The following is a 21,000-nucleotide window of genomic DNA, read 5'->3' on the forward strand; positions in this document are numbered from 1 at the left end:
TAGGATGACATAAACAGCTGGCAATTAGCGAAAAACACAATACAGGCTTTGCTTTCAATAAATAAGTACAGTAGAAGCCCCGCGATAACATATCCCATATTTACGCGAATCACACAAACCAGTAGCTGATACGCTTTAACTGAGAATGTCGTAATGCACAGTATGCCGCTGGATTTTACAGACGCACAACGTACCGTACAGGTTGCTGTTGGTGAACTTGAGCGACCCTGCAGAACTACAAACAATCGCCAAGGACCGTGCTCTCACTGATGCCATGTAACCAAGAAATCGCTCTCACTGATGCCATGTCATCAAGAAATCGCCAGTTGCGAAATTCACGCACACCTCTCTCAATAAAAGTGCACCTCACCTTTTCCCTTTTCGTGTTTCTTCACAACGCTGGGTCAGTTGCTCCCTCACGCCAAGAACCGTCATCCTCCTCCTCTACCTGTAACTTCGCAGCTTGTGGTGAAGATTGTTAAGAATGACATTGGTCCCGCTGTTCCACATCAGCGTTAGTCGGTAGAGTGCGACTGAGTGATGAAAGCGGTCAGCGGGCGCGGAATGTATTCTACTGGAATCAGATCGTGATGTTGGCATGGTAAAGTTAGAAACGGTGACATCTGTTTATTCTACCAGTTGAGAATACACAGTGGCGCGACGATCGGCACAAACCCCTCGTAGCTACACGGTTCTCACTGGCACGTCATTACCATGTCATGTTTCTTCGGGACTTCGGTTTTGTCTCACATCACAAAAAAATTCGGGTTATTTCGATTAACCCTGGATAAAGGGGGTCCAATAATAGGATGATTAGAGAATGAGCATGGCGATGAACTGGCGGTGTTGGCTACTGTCTTGAGGCAGATGCACGGGGATAGTAAAAGTTTAAAACTCTATGAAAGGCTCTACCTTTATGTAGAAGGGGATGTAAGTTCAAAAATGAGAGTGTCAGAAACAACGGGATAAGAAGAATATGCATGCCAATACTCTAGGAATCATAACTTGTTTTCAAAATGGTAAGACTGGTTTGCAGCTTGCCTAGCTGCGTAATCAACTACATTTAAACATACGTGCATTTAAAGAAAGGTTGTCTGAGAGGACAATTACATGTAAACATGTGAAATGAACTGTGCTCATAAGCGGTGCTTCTTAATATCAAGACAACTGGCACACTTCGTCCTTTCATGTTACATTAAATGTTTGCTACGTTTCCCACCGGCAGATGTCGCATTGGCACAGATGAAGAAGATGAACGTAGATCTGGTTGCACCAATCAATAAACTCGAATTAAACAAAAAATGAAAGCGAAAGTTTAACAGAGACGGAACAAGAAGAAAATTTTGATCAGTCATCTTCCTGACTCCGACTGTCTCGGCCTTTCATTTAAACACTCAAGCCTGCTAGAATGCTGCAGTGTGCCCGACCAAACGTTGCTCCGATTGGGGGGTTCAGCTTCGAGAACACGCGCAGGTAAGTGGGTTTCTGCCTTCGCAGCTCCCACATTGATGCTGACTTGGGTCAGGTTAGCTGTGGGGCCTAACATATTCGGAGTTTTCGCACTGATCCTTCTTTATACACGTGAAACGGACCCCATTTCAAAGTTTTGTCTAATAAAGTGATACTTAGGTTGTTTTTTAATATTGTGAAACTTCATATAGTTTTTGCACTGTGTAATTGTCTCTGATATTACGTTGTAGGCATTCACATAGTCAATGTTTTCATGTTTTTCGCCTATAGCAATACAAGTTCTTTTTTTAACGTCCTAAGAGTTGACGTTTATATTCATCACCACAGTGCCGAAAACCATTACAAAACACACAGCAGTAACATTTAAAACAACACAATGAAATACAAGTACATATTCGTCAAACACAAAATAATCTGGGAAAAACGCACGTTTAAACAGTAATATGTTTAAAGAACTGAACTTTTAGTATAAGGCATGTTTGGAAAGGCATATAGCATCCATTCCATATCATTGTATATACAACACTGTCAGCTTTTTATTTTTATTTTTTTTAAGTTTCCCTAAAGTAAAGATTGGCTTTAAATCTAAAATCACTTAGTATACATATACAGCAAAATGAAAAAGCACTGGCAGAAGATAAAAGTCATGAATGTTATCTACTAGACGGAATGTTATGAAGCTGTTTATAGCTCCATGTCATAAAGTGGAGATCCCATGGCTAAGGTTTATATTCTGGGTTTATTCTGGTTACCCCACTTTTCCCTTTTATTCCAGATATTTATTGCAGCTGATGGATGTCTGAATGTGTGAAGGAGTATGAAACAGAATGCCCGGACTCTTTCCTCCAAAATCTTGTACTGCACTCTTAAAATAAAAGTGCCAAACTGGTTATTCAAAGCAGTGCCATAGGGGAACCATTTTTATTCCTCAAAAGAACTATCCTTTTGAAGATTCTGGAAAGAATCTTTATTTATTTAGATCCATATTAGGTTCCTGAAATAACCATGAATATAGGTGATAATGAAATATCAAAGAGCTCATGAGTTAAGAAGGACTATTGCTACATACAATAACAGACTAAGTTCCGGTTTTCTTGATCTGTTACTTTCCTGTTAGGTAGCCTTCAATTTATTAAAGATTTTTGTTTTGTCCACATATTAGGAACCTTTACAGAGCCTAAGGAACCAGTTTCAAATGCAAATAACCCTTCCCAGAATAAAATGTTTTTACAAGGAACCATAAGACCCAGTCAAGTGCCATTAAAAATGTTATTTTTATGAGTGAAGGGCAGATTGAGGAAGTGATAGCATTTGTCATTGAATCTTCACACACTGAGAAACTACTATTATCAATGAAAAGGTGCACTAAAATGGGCTAATTAATTGATTAACAAGCAGTTTAAAACAAGTGGACAACTTTTGTGAAAGCACAAGACTATATAGAAATATAAGGCTAACAATAGTTTTTTTATCTATAAAATCATACATTTATTATTCCATGGGTATATACAGTATTGGCAGAAATGGAGTATAATTTGGCCAAGTTGCTATGTTTGTAATATAATTCAGGGGATTTGGATGAGATATGGGGACAACTTTAGCTAAACAAATGAGGTATTAGACAGAATGTTGTCCTGTCGTTTGTTATGCTTATTTTATGTTAAGTAATGCATACACTTTCATGAATTTTTGCTGACCTTCATAAATGAATTATTCCTGTTCATTATACTGTTATCCATAGCTAATGTGCCTTCTGTTTGTCACTGTGAGTGTTTCTCTGTGCTGTTATTACAGAAATGCCATGTTGGAGGAAGAGATGTCCAGCCTTGGGTTTAAAGCCCCTAAAGCAAGAAAAACAGGCACTACTATTGCTGGCTTAATTTATAAGGTACATAAACCTGAACAATCCAAAACATTTGCTAATCAGTTTTCATCCTATCCTTGCATATGTTTTCTCTTTTTCCCTAAGACTCAATAAACCTGTTTGCTCTATGTTAAAACATGAGTTCATTTACTAACAAGAATTGTGGATTGTTTTCGTTGGAGTAAACCATTCTGCTTTGTTGGGCCTAAATGTGAGGGACACCAAGCAGGTCACTGATTGTATGGCTTCACCCAAATACATCCCCAGTTTTATGAATTCTTGAAAGTCATTTAAATCACATGTGGATAACTGCTAAATAACATGTATCCTTTTCTTTATATTATATTGTTCATTGCTGTACATGGTGTGTAACAGGATTGTTCCCCATAATAGCCTCACACAAAAGAACGTCTGTGGGTGGAAATGAGGTGGCCCTTGGGTGCATCAGGAAGTATCATCCCCCGTCTCACATCCCTTTGGCTCAAGTCTGAATCATTTTATCAAAATCAGTTGGATTCTGAACTTGTCATTATGATTTTTAACAGGATGGGGTTATCCTAGGGGCAGATACCCGAGCAACAGATGACATGGTTGTGGCTGACAAGAACTGCATGAAGATCCATTATATTTCTCCAAATATCTAGTAAGTGTCGTGCTACTGTATCAAAAGCTCACAGTTTGGTATGAAAGTGTTTTTTTATTAGTGGTGATTAAACATGGCTTAGATGTCTGAGGCCACCATATACATTGGTAAATAAGTGACTTTTCTTTATGTACCAGTCTTTTATTTTTCATTTTCTCCCCTCAGCTGCTGTGGAGCAGGGGTAGCAGCAGATGCAGAGATCACCACCCAAATGATGTCATCCAACCTCCAGCTTCATGCTCTGTCCACAGGGCGTCTTCCTCGTGTTGTGACTGTCAACAGGATGCTAAAGCAAATGTTATTTAGGTGAGTCTTATTTCCCCATGTTTTACAGAAGCTGCATTCTTTGTTAGAAGAGATCTTTGGGTTCCAAATATTAAAGAAGAATCTGGTCTACATTCTTGTGTCCTAATATGTCTCACTGTCCACAATTTGACAGGACAGCTGATAAACCTCTTTGAAGCATTCACCACATTATTAAAATTTACCACTTTATGGTGAGTTTACACTTTTAGATTGACTGACATTTTAGCGTTGGGTAGGGTGTTCAGCATTATGTAATATGGCTAACTTGAGTTTCAATTTCACATATATTATTTTACATTCTCAGAAGTGATAAATCTAATTTAGGGTCACAGTGCCCTGGAGTCCATCATGGCAGCACTTGGCACAAGGCAAGATACAGCCATGGGTTGGACACAAGTCTGTCACACACCTGCATTCATTCTGGGTCAGTTTGGAATCACCAGTTAACCTTAACAGCATGGATTTGGGCATATGGGAGTAGAGCATTCACCACACAACTCCAGAATCTTGGATTTGAATGGTAGTTTCTGTCATTGTGAAGATGGCACCTCACAAAAGTATGTGAGTAAAGTTAACTGCCAATTCAGATTTTGCCGAAGATATGTGATTGTTGCCTGTAATATATTGGCACCCCATTCATTGATTTCTGCCTTGGGACAAATGTAGCTTGTGAAGTTTCTTCTTGTTCTTCATGGTAAACCTGTAATGAAAGTGTAAGTGGGCTCAGAAAATGAATGGATGGATCAAACAAGTATATTCGAGCTGTTATTCAAGCATGCTTTCTCAAAAGAAAAGAGTCATCAAAGACATTAAATAGACTAAATTGACTATATGCATATGTACTGTATATATGCGTATATACACTTTATGGACAAAAGTATTGGTATTCCTGACCATTACAACAACAGGGATTTTAATGATATTGCATTCAGATACATAGACTGTAATATGGAGTTGGTACGCCAAATGAAGCTATAACAGCTTCCACTCTTCTTGGGAGGCTTTCCACTAAATTCTGGAGTGTTTCTGTGGCAATTTGTGCCCATTCATTCTGCAGAGCATTTATGAAGTCAGGCACTGATGTTGGACAAGAAGTCCTGGCTCACAATCTCCACTCCAGTTCATCCTAAAGGTGTTCAATGAGGCTCAAGTTAAGGCTCTGGACCAGTAAACCTCTTCCATGCTGAACTCATCCAAATATGTTTTTATGGACCTTGTTTTGGGGAGTTGCCTTAAGGTGCCCAAACTCTTTACATTTGATAATATATAAAGAGTTTGGCTCCTTAAGGCAAAACCCTGTTTATTTGATGGCAAAACAAAGAAAGACAGCTTTACAACACATATTATTTCAGACGGGAGTCAGGAGTTACTGACTAAAGATGGTGGTGGGACCCTTTAAGACAAACCTGATGTGGAAGAGGCAGGCTTAGGGGTTCATAACCCAGGAAGTGATAACACTGGTGTTGCCGGTCATCAGATCTGTTAGGGAGAAAAGAAGAGAAGCATTAGGCAACAGCACCAACCCTCAACTCAGGGTGGAATTACCATCTGATGAGCCCACAAGTTGTCTCCCAAGCGCATGTATGTGACTATATTAATATACTACTTAAAGCAATATAACATCCATATGAGTGCGCATTTATGAGCACAGTGTTTGACACACCTTAGCTGTTATTTATTGTGGTCCATTTATTGTGGTCTGAATGTGAAAAGTCCTTACCTCATGAAATGTGGAACCCCAGAAAACTTAAGTAGCTTACTGTTGATGTTCTATCAATGAAACTGTTCAATGATTTACAATAGAAAGCTAGCAAGACTTGAAGAAGACTTTTTTTCAAGGTCGAAAAACACACCAAAACTGTTGCTCGCTACTGCTGCTAAAATGTGCTACAATGCCTACAAACATAAAAACTTGGATTAAGCAGGACCATTATTATTTTATTTGTTATTTTGTAACTGCTATTTTGATATATTTTGGGGCTGGAGCCATAGTTTGAATCGAGAGTAAGTACTGTAATTTTCTATATTCCTGATGCCTGATGTCATTTTAAACTAAGTAGGTATTTCTGTACAAGTAGTTCAATTTTCCTACCCTTATTGGTCATGGATTGCTTTATTATCATTGTAATCATGCATCTAACCATTGACTCACTACTTACAGAGCCAAACCTAACATGCACAACTTCATGATTCTTGAGGAATCAATATACCTGGAGGAAAAACTCCATAAATGTAGGGAGAACATATAAATTAATGTGTGAGCCTTGGGCTGAAAATAGTTCACTTTAACTGATTGATGGGCTGTTTAATCTAGCTGTCAGAAACGATTTGCAAATGAGAACAATGTATAGAGACAGACACTGTGCTAGCAAACTTTGTCAGTATTTTGTGTGGGGAAATCTGAGCTAACCCTTGTTGGAAGGTTGTTTGTGTAAGATGTTATTTTTGTACTGAAGTATCAAGATGCAGCTTTAGCATCATCAAGAAAGCAACTCCTTATCTTAACAGTAATTTCATCCTTTCCATCTGTTCTGCACATTGTCATTGATAATGGATTGTCTTGTGTCAAACAGGTATCAAGGCCATATTGGGGCTTCATTGATTGTAGGTGGAGTTGATGTGACAGGACCCCACCTCTACAGTATCTATCCCCATGGATCTACTGACAAGCTGCCCTATGTTACTATGGGTAAGTAATGTGTTAAAATTGTTATAAGCCCTGTGATTGCAAGCAGAAACTAAATGTTAGAAGTTAACATTTATGTATTGAATGAAGGAAGGTCATTTAAAGACAACAAAATTTGCAACTCAATATCACTGGGAAAAATGTACATGTAGCTTTACAGAATCTGGTTATCTTTTAAGTTCTACAAGATTTAAATCTGTAAATAGTTAACAAAATAAGTAAAATAAGAGGATAAATGGGTAAAAGCTTTTTATATTTAAGGTACAAGGTTTTGAAAATGTACCTCTGACTTCACAGGATCTGGCTCTGCTTCAGCTATTGCAGTTTTTGAGGATCGCTACAAGCCAAACATGGAGGTAAACTATAACTGAAACAAAAAATACTAGTGCCAAACAGTAACCATTACTGAGAGTTAAAGACCATATGTGATTTAATAACAGTCTATAAATGACATTGAATTACAAGACAGTTTATTCCCACAATTAATAAAAATTCCTCATTTCTCCACAGCAGACCACCATTCATTACTATTTCTTATAAAAACAGAAACAGTACCATACATTTAAAAGTTCCCTCTTTGCCACATGTTTTGTTTCTACAATACACATTCCCTCCTCCAATTATTTTATTCAGTTATCGTTTCAGGACACCATTACATCCAGCAGAAAACTGCTGTACTCCCCTTCTGACTCAAAGAAGGACAGACCTTTAAACATTTTTAATTTTTGAGATCTATGTTTAATAAAATGGCATCAGTTTACTGTAGAGTTTTGCATCTTAGCAGCAACAAACCACGCTATACTCCACATCCACCACATCTTTTATTGTCGAATCCTATAAATTAAATGCTCTAAAATATGATGAGCAAGACCTTAACTTTGTTTGCTTTGAGGCTTCTACTGCTCATTGTAACAACAGAAGACACTAGCTGGTTACATACAAGGACTGTTCTAACCATAACACACAAAAAAAACACTTATGTGTTTCCATTATTTTTAGTCTATAGAATTCTGGTGCTTTAAAATGCATGAGTAATTTTTGGGTTTTATTTTTAATGTCTTCTCACATAGCTTGAAGAGGCAAAAAAGCTTGCCAGAGATGCCATCACTGCAGGGATTATGTGTGATTTGGGTTCAGGAAGCAATGTGGATTTATGCATCATTACCAAAGACAAGGTTGATATTCTGCGACCATTTGATCAGCCTGGTCAAAGGGGGCGCAAGTGAGTATTCCAATATTGTAGAATGATGACAAGAATATTCTTATGTATTTTAATATTATCAATTCATATATATGGCAAGTGTGTTTATTATTCTCATCAGTGACCTGGGTTCATATCCTGAGTGCCTAGTAATGGCTGTGGATGCAGTTCATATGTTGTCTTTATTACTGTGTGATATTTCCTCTAAATACTACATTTTCCTCTCATGTTCCAAAGGGATGTGTGTTAGAGCAATTGGTGATTTTAAACTGGCTGTGAGTATGAATAGGTGCAGCTGTCTAAGTGTAGCTCTCGACTTATGCCCAAAGCTGCCAGGATTAGCCCTGGCTCCCCATGATGCTGAACTGTATTGCTTAGTTAGATAATTGAGGAATGGACCTGCATTATATCATGTGTGCCTACTGCTAAGTTGAACTGTATTATATAACAGTGGTTTTCAGCTCTACTTACTATTGTCGACATGTAACAGCAGGCTAGAGCTACTAATATTTTATCTGTGCTCATCCTGCTTAGTCTCTCCTCTGCCTTCGACATGGTCAACCACCAGATTCTACTTTCCTCATTCTTGGACCTTGGCATCACTGGGACTGCCTCGTGTTTTTTGTGTCATCCATATTATGCAGATCCTACCATGTGTTCTAGTTTGGAGACATGTCAAAGGTGCACCTGGCCAGCACAGGGGTGCACGAACGATCAGTGCTAGGCCCTCTCCTTTTCTCTCTGTATTCCTCCTCACTACACTTTATCGGCCACTCTCGTGGTTTTTCTTATCAGTGCTATGCTGATGATACGCAGCTGTACCTTTCATTTCCTCCAGAGGAACATATGGTATCGGCTAGAATCTCTGCACATCCTGCTGCTATTGCAACCTGGATGAATAAACACCATCTCCACCACAGCCTGGCAAAGACAGACCTTCTTGTTATTCCAGCTCGTCTATCTATCTAGAACCCCATCTCTGTTCAGCTTGGCTCATTTTTGCTAACACCCAACAAGTCAGTACACAACTTTAGGGTGGTGATCAATGGCCAGCTGTTCTTCTGAGACCAACTTAATATGGTTTCTCAGTCTTTAAGATTCACCTATATAATATCCACAAGATCAGACCATATCAGCAGAATATGCAACAAAACTCCTTGTTCAAGCTTTGGTCTTGTCACTCTGGACAACTGCAATTCTCTGCTGGAAGAAGTACCAGCATGTGTTGCCAAGTCACTGCAGATGATTAAAAATGAAGTAGCACATCTGGTGTTCATCCAGCCAACGCAAGCACAAGTCACTCCTTTTTTCAGATCACTATAGTGGTTTCCTCTAGTGGCACATATTAAGTTTTAATCCTTGATGCTTGCTTACAAAGCAGTCAATAGGTTAGCATGTGTATATATACTGTATATATATATATATATTGTGAGACTTGCCCGGACACCACCAGTCGGAAACCACATCTTTATAAAAGTCACACGTTTATTCATTCACAAAATAAACACAGTCCCAAACACCACACAATGCACAAAGCAATAATCACCCAAAATGAACTTTCTTTCTCTCAGTCCTTGGCCGCCAATCTCCTCCTGGGAGCTTCATCCTGCTCCCTCTCCCGACTCTAGCTCCCAGATTGCTGGGAGGCGGCGCCTTTTATTCCTGCCCGGATGTGCTCCAGGTGGCTGATGACGATCTTCTGGCAGCACTTCCTGGTGTGGCGGAAGTGTTGCCCTTTGCCCCAGAAGCACTCCAGGCGTCCCTGGCAGGTTCCTCCGCCATCTTGACAAGTGTGGCGGAAGTAATGTTCTCTCAGGTTCTAGGAGGCTTAAGATGCCCCCTGGCGGTGGACACGGGTCCCAACTAGTTGGAAAGTCTCTCCTCCTCTCCCGTGGTCCTCTCCTGCTCCAGGACGGTTATGTCCTCCTGACCCGGAAGCTTTTACTGCCACCTTCCGGACCTTCTAGGCGTCCCGGCCGGGTAAAAACCCCAGCCGTCTGTGACAATATATATACTGTATATAGGGATACTTCTGAAATATTGTGCTTCTTCTTCACTACTCAGGTCTGCTGTTGAATGGCATCTGGTGATGCCACCTCTGCATAGTATAAATGTGGTGGTGTGTGGTGGCTGGCGCCCTGCCCGGGGTTTGTTTCCTGCCTTGCGCCCTGTGTTGGCTGGGATTGGCTCCAGCAGACCCCCGTGACCCTGTAGATAGGATATAGCGGGTTGGATAATAGATGGATGGATGATATTAGCAGTTAGGTGTTGAAACCTAGAAATTGTAACCAGCTTGTATTTTGTTCATAGATTTTCCCTTGTTGTGATCAATTTTGTACCCTTCACTTGTAATACTTGTTCCAAACCAGTTCCCCATACTGATGTTTCCTCAATTATTTTAACCTCTTTTGTAATTTGCTCTAGCTAAAAGTGTCTGCTAAGCAAATAAATGTAAACATAAATGTTCTCAACCTTTATTCTTCCAAGGTCCCTCATACAACTGTAAGCATGTGTGAAGGCCTTCTTACACAATAGTTGTACTTTTGCTGTTTTTAAAGTTATCTCTTATATATATTTCTCTTCTGGTTCGTCCTGCTTCTTCTTCAAACCCGGTCCCACCCACACACAGCCCACACGGCATTTCTCAATTTCTATTTCTCCTCTTCCAAACCCTTCCCCACGCTGCCTGCGGCATTTCATACACCTCCATGCCGCTTTTCTCAATTCCTATTCCTCCTTCAGACTACCACGTTCCACACTCCTCTCTCATGACCCTATTGGTGTCACGTCACCGCCCTATATCTAGCGTGACCGCGTGACCTTTCACTTCGGCCATTTGTGCGCCTGGGAGTCTTTTCCGTAGCCTGCTGCAGGATGGTACTTTCTCGACCATTGGCATTGGTTTTGCTCCTTGCTATTTTCATTATAGTGCAACGGTTGTTTCCTAAGCCTTTGTTATAAAATGAATGACAGTATCTTCTCTGTCGACGGGTTTCTGTACAACATCATCTGTATTCCGGGATCCGGCAACTACCTGTTCCTATCAGTGGGTTATTTCTTGACACAAATGGTTGATGAAGGCAGTGCACTCTCACTACGACATAGGGCAGTAGATTTCGTTGCATCACATTGGGACAGAATTGGAGACATTCTTCCTGTTGTTCTTTCCAACGCAAGTCGAGTTATCACAACAAGTCAGGAGTACTATCAATACATGACAACATCTGGAGTTTATGGTGGTGAAGCTGAAATTCAAGCTCTTTACGGGATTAGATCTTTCGACTCATTATCTGTCATCTCCAGCAAAACACCTATTCACAACTGCGTCTTTCAAGAAGTATTTCTTTCTTCTTGATTTCTGAATTGCTTTCTCACCATTTTCCATTCCTATTCTTACACTGCCATATGCTACAGCAGGTGTCGGCTAGTATTTATTAAAAGCATATTTTCTGCTAGTGCTATTACACTGCATTTTTAAAGCATAATACAAAAATTAAAAAAACAATTCAAAAATAGCCTATGTGTTATTTTTTATATGTTTTATTACAAAAAAAGTTAGTTATGGTACATTAATTTCTTAAGCATAATATAAAATGAGTTGGTATTTTTTCAGGGATAAATAATAACCAGAAATGACTAAAATACAGAACTTACAATCACTGCAGGAATTTTTTATAATAACAAAAGCTTCCTAATTGATTTAGGCAATAGTTGTTAAATTCTGAATTAAATGATTACAGTACACATTTGAAAACAAAAAACTAAATTTCAAAATACAGGATTAGTTCCTGCAGACATATTTTTCATAACTTCTGCAGCTACTTTGTTATCCTCTGGATTCAGCACTGGATTGTTTCAATCAGCAATTGTGACAATTATCAAATGGAAATACAATAAGGTGTTTTTTATCCACATAAAACAATCACATCAGTGGAAAAGACTTACGTAAGTAGGATGTAAGCTGGTGGCAGCAGTGAAGAAGCCATAGAAGGGGGGGCCAGTCCTGACATCTGTACAGTTTTAAAAAGTGTGCAGAGCTGTAACAGCAGCATGTGTCAAATATTTCCTTCTACATCTTCTTGAGATGGTCACATCTGTGGATAAAACCCCCCAAACATACTTTATTACAGTTTCAGCTAAATAGTCATAGATGGAAATGTAGAAAAAGTGATTTACGTGTTTTTATTATCCCCCCAAATTAATTCTTGTCTATACCCTAGCATATGTTTAAAAATTATAACACTCAATGTGAACACCAAGTACAAATAAACAATAACAGCAATACAGTAATGACCTACTGTTTCTCTGTACCTTAGTAACAGATTATTGTTTTTTTCTGTTAGGTAGGTTGCCTAACACACTCGCCCACAATATCTCAAACCAAGAACACTCTTTAAAGTTCCTCTATATCCTCTGGAAGAAGGGCACTTTTAACTCCAGCCTGTTAGCACTTCCAGAGCAATTCCAGGTTCTAGATCAAGGGCCGCTACCCATTTGGAACTAGGACATGAGACTAGAGTTTTACCTAACTATCCTTTTTGTTCCTAAGCCTCTTTGCTACATACCATTGAGAGGCACAATGCTATTTACATTTCTATTTAGCAATACTGTCATTAACATTGCCCAGCAATTGGTACCGATGTCTCAAAGCTCCAAGGACATGGTTTCAATTCCCTGTTCAGTCACTGTGTCCATGTGAAACTGGAACATTCCCACCGTGTCTGTGTGGGTGCTGTTGAGGCACTGAAATGAGTTCCTATGAGTATATTTGGTTGCTTGTTAATTAGGTCAGTATGAGTGACTGCAAACATGTGTATGAGAGGACAATCTGAGCTGATTATAGCTATGTACTTGGCACAGTCCACACAGATAGGCTCTCTGCAATCCTGCAATTAAAGAAGTCACACCAAAAGTGTATTTTTTCAGATACTGTACAATATACCATACTGAAAAACTGTAAAAATGTAACAGTACACAAATCTGAGTGAATCATAAAAAGTTGCCCTTAAAATCATGCAGATGCTGTTTGAGAAAGTAGTCTTTAGTCATCTTTTGTTCAGCTGTAGTGCTTGCTTTTTTATGGATGAAGTTCCACCACACTTTTCTCAATCAGTTCTTCTTTTTTTTCCCCAGACATGGACAGTATCGCTACAAACCGGGTACCAGTGCCATCCTTACAGAATCTGTTACTCCTTTGGAAATTGAACTAGTAGAGGAGGTTATTCAAAGGATGGACACGGAATGAGTATGGTAAATGGAGAATCTCACTGTCAGCTTGTGAAAGGCCATCTAAGACTGCTGCACCATTATTTGTTTATTGATGATTAGAATTCATAATTTCATCAGAAAATCTTAATTATGTTATACTCTGACAGTACTGTTTGATATTTAAAATAAAAAATAAACATGTTTTTTATAAAATGTAAGTGTGCATATGAGTCATTTTGTTTTTCAAAGTGATTTTTGAGACTGGCACAGTATGTCATAAGCCTAAAGATGAGCAGGAGTGTAATGGTAAGTACTACAGTTTTGGAGTGAGAGATATGTAAGGTGTAAATAGAATTTATTGAGTTCTAGGTTTTTTATAATTCAATTTTATATAATTCCAAAGCTACACATTACTAAAAAGTATTATAATGTGACAATCAAACTCAGATTGCAATAAACAAGGAAATGTCAGTCCAATCAGAAATGCATTAATGCCATCAATCCCACATACATCAGTCCCAGTGGTGTGAAAAACTATTTGCCCCCTTCCTGATTTCTTATTCTTTTGCATGTTTGTCACACAAAATGTTTCTGATCATCAAACACATTTAACCATTAGTCAAATATAACACAAGTAAACACAAAATGCAGTTTTAAATGATGTTTTTATTATTTAGGGAGAAAAAAAATCCAAACCTACATGGCCCTGTGTGAAAAAGTAATTGCCCCCTTGTTAAAAAATAACCTAACTGTGGTGTATCACAGGAGTTCAATTTCCATAGCCACCCCCAGGCCTGATTACTGCCACACCTGTTCAATCAAGAAATCACTTAAATAGGAGCTGCCTGACACAGAGAAGTAGACCAAAAGCACCTCAAAAGCTAGACATCATGCCAAGATCCAAAGAAGTTCAGGAACAAATGAGAACAGAAGTAATTGAGATCTATCAGTCTGGTAAAGGTTATAAAGCCATTTCTAAAGCTTTGGGACTCCAGCGAACGACAGTGAGAGCCATTATCCACAAATGGCAAAAACATGGAACAGTGGTGAACCTTCCCAGGAGTGGCCGGCCGACCAAAATTACCCCAAGAGCGCAGAGTCGACTCATCCGAGAGGTCACAAAGACCCCAGGACAACGTCTAAAGAACTGCAGGCCTCACTTGCCTCAATTAAGGTCAGTGTTCACGACTCCACCATAAGAAAGAGACTGGGCAAAAACGGCCAGCATGGCAGATTTCCAAGACGCAAACCACTGTTAAGCAAAAAGAACATTAGGGCTTGTCTCAATTTTGCTAAGAAACATCTCAATGATTGCCAAGACTTTTGGGAAAATACCTTGTGGACTGATGAGACAAAAGTTGAACTTTTTGGAAGGCAAATGTCCCGTTACATCTGGCGTAAAAGGAACACAGCATTTCAGAAAAAGAACATCATACCAACAGTAAAATATGGTGGCGGTAGTGTGATGGTCTGGGGTTGTTTTGCTGCTTCAGGACCTGGAAGGCTTGCTGTGATAGATGGAACCATGTATTCTACTGTCTATCAAAAAATCCTGAAGGAGAATGTCCGGCCATCTGTTTGTCAACTCAAGCTTGAAGCGATCTTGGGTGCTGCAACAGGACAATGACCCAAAACACACCAGCAAATCCACCTCTGAATGGCTGAAGAAAAACAAAATGAAGACTTTGGAGTGGCCTAGTCAAAGTCCTGACCTGAATCCAATTGAGATGCTATGGCATAACCTTAAAAAGGCGGTTCACGCTAGAAAACCCTCAAATAAAGCTGAATTACAACAATTCTGCAAAGATGAGTGGGCCAAAATTCCTCCAGAGTGCTGTAAAAGACTCATTGCAAGTAACCGCTTGATTGCAGTTATTGCTGCTAAGGGTGGCCCAACCAGTTATTAGGTTCAGGAGGCAATTACTTTTTCACACAGGGCCATGTAGGTTTGGATTTTTTTTCTCCCTAAATAATAAAAACCATGATTTAAAAACTGCATTTTGTGTTTACTTGTGTTATATTTGACTAACTGTTAAATGTGTTTGATGATCAAAAACATTTTGTGTGACAAACATGCAAAAGAATAAGAAATCAGGAAGGGGCAAATAGTTTTTCACACCACTGTATAACAGAAATGGTGACTGTTGGATTAATTTGATTAATAGAAAAAGCTGGGCACATAATGAAAACAAGTATCAGCTCTTCTGCATTATCTGCATATTTGGGGAAAAGTTACAGAGAGATAATTAGGCTTCAAATATGATTCTATTAATGTGTACCTCTTTTTGTCATTACTTCCTCTAGGAATTTCAGGGCCTTTTCCTACGGTCTAAGTGAATAACATTTACAATAATTACACCGAAATGCATTTCCATTTAATGCAGCTTAATGATGGCAATTATCCACCTTCATTAAAGGGCAAGTGTCTGTGTGTATGTGTCTGTGTGTCCATCTGGTTGCTGTGTCTCTGTTATATGCTGATTGGTATGGGATTCATAAAAGCAGTGCTAATGTTTGTGATGTGTAACCTGTTGGAATGAAAATGTGATATGTTCTATTACTATAAATATGTTTTTATGATGTGCCATTTGTTTGCCAAAAAAGTAATGCATTTTATTACTACATGCATTACAAAATACACTCACTGCCCACTTTATTAGGTACACCTGTTCAACTGTTTGTTAACACAAATATCTAATCAGACAACCTGCTGAAGTTCAAACTGAGCATCAGAATAGGGAAGAAAGGTGATTTAAGTGACTTTGAACATGGCATGGTTGTTGGTGCCAGATGGGCTGGTCTGAGTATTTCAGAAACTGCTGATCTACTGGGATTTTCATGCACAATCATTTCTAGTGTTTACAGAGAATGGTTCAGAAAAAGGGGAAATATCCAGTGAGGAGCAGTTGTCTGGGCAAAAATGCCTTGTTGATGCCAGAGGTCAGAGGAGAATGGTCTAGACTCGTTTGAGCTGAAAGAAGGCAACAGTAACTCGGATAACTACTTATTACAACCAAGGTATGCAGAAGAGCATCTCTGAACACACAACACGTTGAACCTTGAAGCAGATAGGCTACAGCAGCAGGAGACCACATCAGGTAACACTCCTGTCAGCTAAGAACAGGCAATTGAGGGTACAATTTGCACAAGCTTACCAAAATTGGACAATAGAAGATTGGAAAAAAGATTGCCTGGTCTGAGTCTCAATTTCTGCTGTGACATTGAGATGGTAGTGCCAGAATTTGGCATCAACAACATGAATGCATGGATCCATCTTGCCTTATATTAATGGTTCAGGCTGGTGGTGGAGTTGTGTTGGTGTGGTGGATATTTCTCTTGTTACACCTTTGGGATGTGGTGGAACGGGAGATTCGCATCATGGATGTGCGGCTGACATATCTGCAGGAACAGCATAATGCTATAATGTCAATATGGACCAAAATCTGTGAGGAGTGTTTCCAGCCCCTAGTTGAATCAATTATTATTAATTTGGTTAATAGAACAAGCTGGGTACATAATGAATAACAAGTATCAGCTCTTCTGCATTACCTGTGTAATCGGGAAATGCCATGAAGAATTACAACAATTCTGAAGGCAAAAGGCAGTCAAACCTGATATTAGCAAGGTGTACTTAATAAAGTAGCCAGTGAGCGTACATTCCAATAGATAGAGCATTGCAAACTTTAAAGTTGAATACACTGAGGACTTTGTGAGTGTTGTGGGGTGCAAAATCTGTACATTTTGGTGTATATTTCCATTATATTTTGTTCAAGACAAGACAACAGATGAACTACATTCAGGACAAATCAAAGCATGTCTTCTTCCCAGTTATACCTCACTTTTAAAACAACTGCTCCAACAAAAAAAGAAAGACATGCTGGTGGCTCAGTTACTTTATAACCTGAGAAAGGATGGACATCTAATTATTTTACAGCCTGGGAAAGGAAGACATAGCGACACCTCTGAGAACATAAAAAGTTTTATTGTTTGGGAAAACGGACAGTGAATTCATTCATCATATTGACAGCCAGCCAATCAGAATATCTAACAATCACATCCTACAAAATCCCCAGGTACAATTTTAGAATAAATATGCCTCATCTGAGGGGCGATATAGTAAGTGAGTAAGGAAGGAAGGAGGAAGAAGAAGGGACGAAGACGTCACTGGTCGTCAGAAAAGCATCATGAGCAACTACAAATGCTAGTTCACAAGCCGCCTGCGACATTCATCCTTGTCATCTGTAATTTTTTCGTCAGCTTTTTCAAAACACTATATATATCCAGACTTTTCTATCAGTCCTATTTTCTATTATTCTTTGTTCCACTGTTATTATTATTATTCCTGTAATAAATACCATGCTGCTTTTAACTTTCTATGCTTTGTCTTAGTGTCTAGTGTGATTGAAGTAATAACGTAGATTTCATTGAGCACCTGGTGCAGCCAGAGGTTTGCCATTTCCTCTGTGCTGTGAGGTTTATTGAGGCTGCGAGTGAGAGCTCCACTCAATACAGTAGTAGGGAACAGTATGTAAAGTAAGGCATTCTTGGCTGATAAATGGCCAATAGTCAAGGGTGCTGAGCCTTTGCATGTTTAAATGTATTCTTGTAGACCTAAAGTAATATTTAGGTCTGAGATATCATTAAAACATCGTATGATGTTCGTGCCAATAATACGTAAGTCTCTTGAAGTGCTCAGAGAGTGACAGGTTGTGTTATTCCTAAAGCACTTGTGTGGTTTAAAGTGCTAATGGTTAATCAGCGTGTGTGTGTCATTCATGGGGCACTGTTGTGGTTAGGGTCTGTGTGTATGCATATAGCTATGTATGTGTGTGTTAAATCTTAAAGTGCAACAGTAGACTAACCCGATAACAAACTTGACAAGTACACTTACTCTTGAAGAAAACAGGTAAAGGGTAAGTAGAGGGAAACACTACGATAATACAGTGAGGCTCAGGGACTGTGTTTTCTGATGCAGATGTGAGCAACACTGAAGCACCACATGGAAAAGTCCTGTCTGCTTTTCTCTTTAAATATATAATTTAATATTATATATATAAATATAATACCAGGTCATGACTCTTGCAGAAATTCTCAGATGATTCCGCACTTTATAGGGTGTATTGAAAGCTCTGTTTATTTGTGCAAAGAGAATTGTCTGCATCTACATCAGTAAAACCATAGGACTGATTACTGACCTTCGCCACTCAATGTCCAGTCACTATTCAAGGAGTGGATATAGAGGTGGTCTACTCTTACAAGTACTTACTGTCCACATTAGTGACAGGTTAGAGTGGTCTCAGTACACAGAGGAACTATATAAGAAAGAGCAGAGCTTTCCCTTTTTCATTAGGAGACTGTGTTCAATTAAAGTGGGAAGTGACATCCTTCACATCTTCTATAATTCTGTGATGGCCAGTGCAGTTTTCTACGCTGTGGTGTGCTGGACTCATAACATCACTTCAAGAGAGGCCCACCAAATCAACAAGCTAATTAAAAGGGCAGGCTCAGTTATAGAATACATTCTGGAGGTATTAGCAGAGGTGAGTTAAAACAAAACTTAAGTGTCATTATGAACAATGCTGTACATCCCCTTTGTGACACACTAACACTGAGGACTTTCAGCCAACTAATCCTTCAGCAGAAGTGTGCCAAGAAGCGAACTGGGGCTCCTTTATACCAACTGCAATATGTCTGCATAATGCCTGACGGTGACTGTGACAGCCATGTTAGAAGTTTTCTTTCTTTTTAATTGTGCTGCTTTATAGTCATTCTGGTGTGTACTCAGACCAAAGAATGCATGGGTACAATGGGCAGTGGCTGGGGCCCACAATGTTTCTGATGCCTAAGTATGTTTCTGTTTTGCTATCAAAGCAGGGTCCCCAGCACTCTACTTTGCCTGGGGGCCTGTGATGCTGTTAAGACGGTCATGTATTTATGTATTTATTTATTTTAAGAGATTCTGTAAAAAAGCCACATTTCCCAGGGACAAATGATGTTCTATGTATTTATCTATCTCGTTAGGCCTACGACGATATTATAGAAATAACTTGAGTATAATTGTTGAGAAAAGCCAAGCAAAATGACACCTTTTATTGGTTAACTAAAAAGATTACAATTAAAATACAACTTACAAGCAGATTCGTTCTATGCCATAAATTAAAGAAAATCTTCCTAAAATAATTCAGAATAATATTCAGGAAACAGCTGCATGCAGTACTTCAACAAAAGACTTTTGTTTTGACTCGAGTGTACCGGAAATGGGCGGGGCGATGCCGCGCTGCTCGCCGCGTCATCGTCAGTCAACCAGAAGTGCCTTTGTTGACAAAGTAAAAGGTGGCTTGGAACTAACGTGCTGACAAACGCCGGTGTCCGTGACATACCCCGAAAAATGACACACAACCGGCTCCCAGTCTACAGGTAATTTTGACTACGAAAGTTATAGTTTATGACGACCCATGCACACGCGGTCAAACAGAATGCTAAGAAGTGCTCAAAGAAGTAAATTTTTGGAAGGACTTGGGAAAATATAAAACTGAGTATCAAAAATAACTAACTGGCTGATAAAGTTTCCTGGACAGCAGAATTAGAAACTTCTAAATTCACACTACCGTACGTAGATGGCCGTTGTAAAGAACCAACAAAAATGTTAAAATGACAACCGAGTTGTAGGGGCTTCTAAGTCGGCTTCCTCGGAGTGCATGTTTTGCTGAGCAGGGAGAGGCCATGGTTTACAAAGGGTTCCCATTATTACCACTAAGAACGTAAGATAAATGTGCCTACCTTTTTATGGTGTGAGAGAAGATGAAATACACTAATATAATAAACACATTTGAGGAAAATCGGTGCCACTTGAGAAAATACCAATGATTTGAGGCATAATGCTTATGCATAATAATCAGGTAGACTGGGGATGGTAAAACGTAAGTAACCAAGATAAACTGAAAGAATATTCTCACTAGTTATCCTTATCCATTTACAGTAATTAACCACAAAATGATAAAACCATGCACAATAAATAACAAACGTTTTTTGTTTTATCGTAACTGGTGCAAGGTCTTGTGAAGTCTTTCTTGGATGCCATAAATTTAGAAAAAAACAGCCGTACTAATTTCATAATTGGAGTAAGACGATCGAAATTCTGCTCACCTTAAAAATCTGTGGTATTGCACATATTTAGCCAGTAGATGTCGCTAAAAATATTATTCAACGTGCAGTATTTAAAAATGGTAAACTGTCACATTTGCCCCAAATAATTTGTTCATCTTAAAACAATGGATGTTGCGTATGAAAATACAGTATGTGTTCCACTACAGAGATCCTGAATTACAGGAAAATTTACTGTGGAATCTTTTGTGGTCCCTTGAACATGGCACATGAAAACATAGTGAATAGTGAACCTATTTTTTTGTACATTGTCTTACAAAATTGCCACTATAGTGGAAACACATCCGAATTAGTAGCTGACAAATAAGTCAGGCAACTTCAGCCTCGTTTCTCAAACAGTAGCGCAGGTTAGTGAGTCAAATATTGCAGTAAATTGTTAACCTCGATGTGCAAGTGTAAAACCTTTGCCCTGAATCGCCCATGTCAGGCGTGTACTTGCGAATTAAAATATAACACGC

General features: G+C 39.0%; 2 protein-coding genes and 1 long non-coding RNA gene across 3 annotated transcripts in view; 2 read left to right on the plus strand and 1 right to left on the minus strand.

Moving 5' to 3' along the window:
* Positions 1-1,277: 1,277 nt before the first annotated feature.
* LOC120539069 (proteasome subunit beta type-7-like) lies at positions 1,278-13,542 on the plus strand. Its single transcript, XM_039768797.1, has 8 exons — positions 1,278-1,473; positions 3,265-3,358; positions 3,880-3,977; positions 4,143-4,283; positions 6,857-6,972; positions 7,267-7,325; positions 8,040-8,191; positions 13,304-13,542. The coding sequence occupies exons 1-8, from the start codon at positions 1,409-1,411 to the stop codon at positions 13,413-13,415; spliced, it is 837 nt and encodes a 278-aa protein (XP_039624731.1). The 5' UTR covers positions 1,278-1,408; the 3' UTR covers positions 13,416-13,542.
* Positions 4,277-20,518, minus strand: LOC120539071. The gene is made up of 4 exons (XR_005635550.1): positions 20,403-20,518; positions 12,116-12,264; positions 5,690-5,762; positions 4,277-4,983 (listed from the first exon to the last, which is right to left on the minus strand). It is a non-coding gene; the product is annotated as an uncharacterized LOC120539071 (long non-coding RNA).
* LOC120539070 (histone H3-like centromeric protein cnp1) overlaps positions 19,678-21,000 on the plus strand; it is a 47,197-nt gene continuing 45,874 nt past the window's right edge. Inside the window, exon 1 of the mRNA XM_039768799.1 lies at positions 19,678-19,795. The gene's annotated coding sequence lies outside the window, so the exon portion shown is untranslated. The remainder of the gene's footprint in view (positions 19,796-21,000) is intronic.

This window comes from Polypterus senegalus, chromosome 11 (genome assembly GCF_016835505.1).
Source record: "Polypterus senegalus isolate Bchr_013 chromosome 11, ASM1683550v1, whole genome shotgun sequence".
In the NCBI taxonomy this organism is placed as follows: Eukaryota; Metazoa; Chordata; class Cladistia; order Polypteriformes; family Polypteridae; genus Polypterus; species Polypterus senegalus.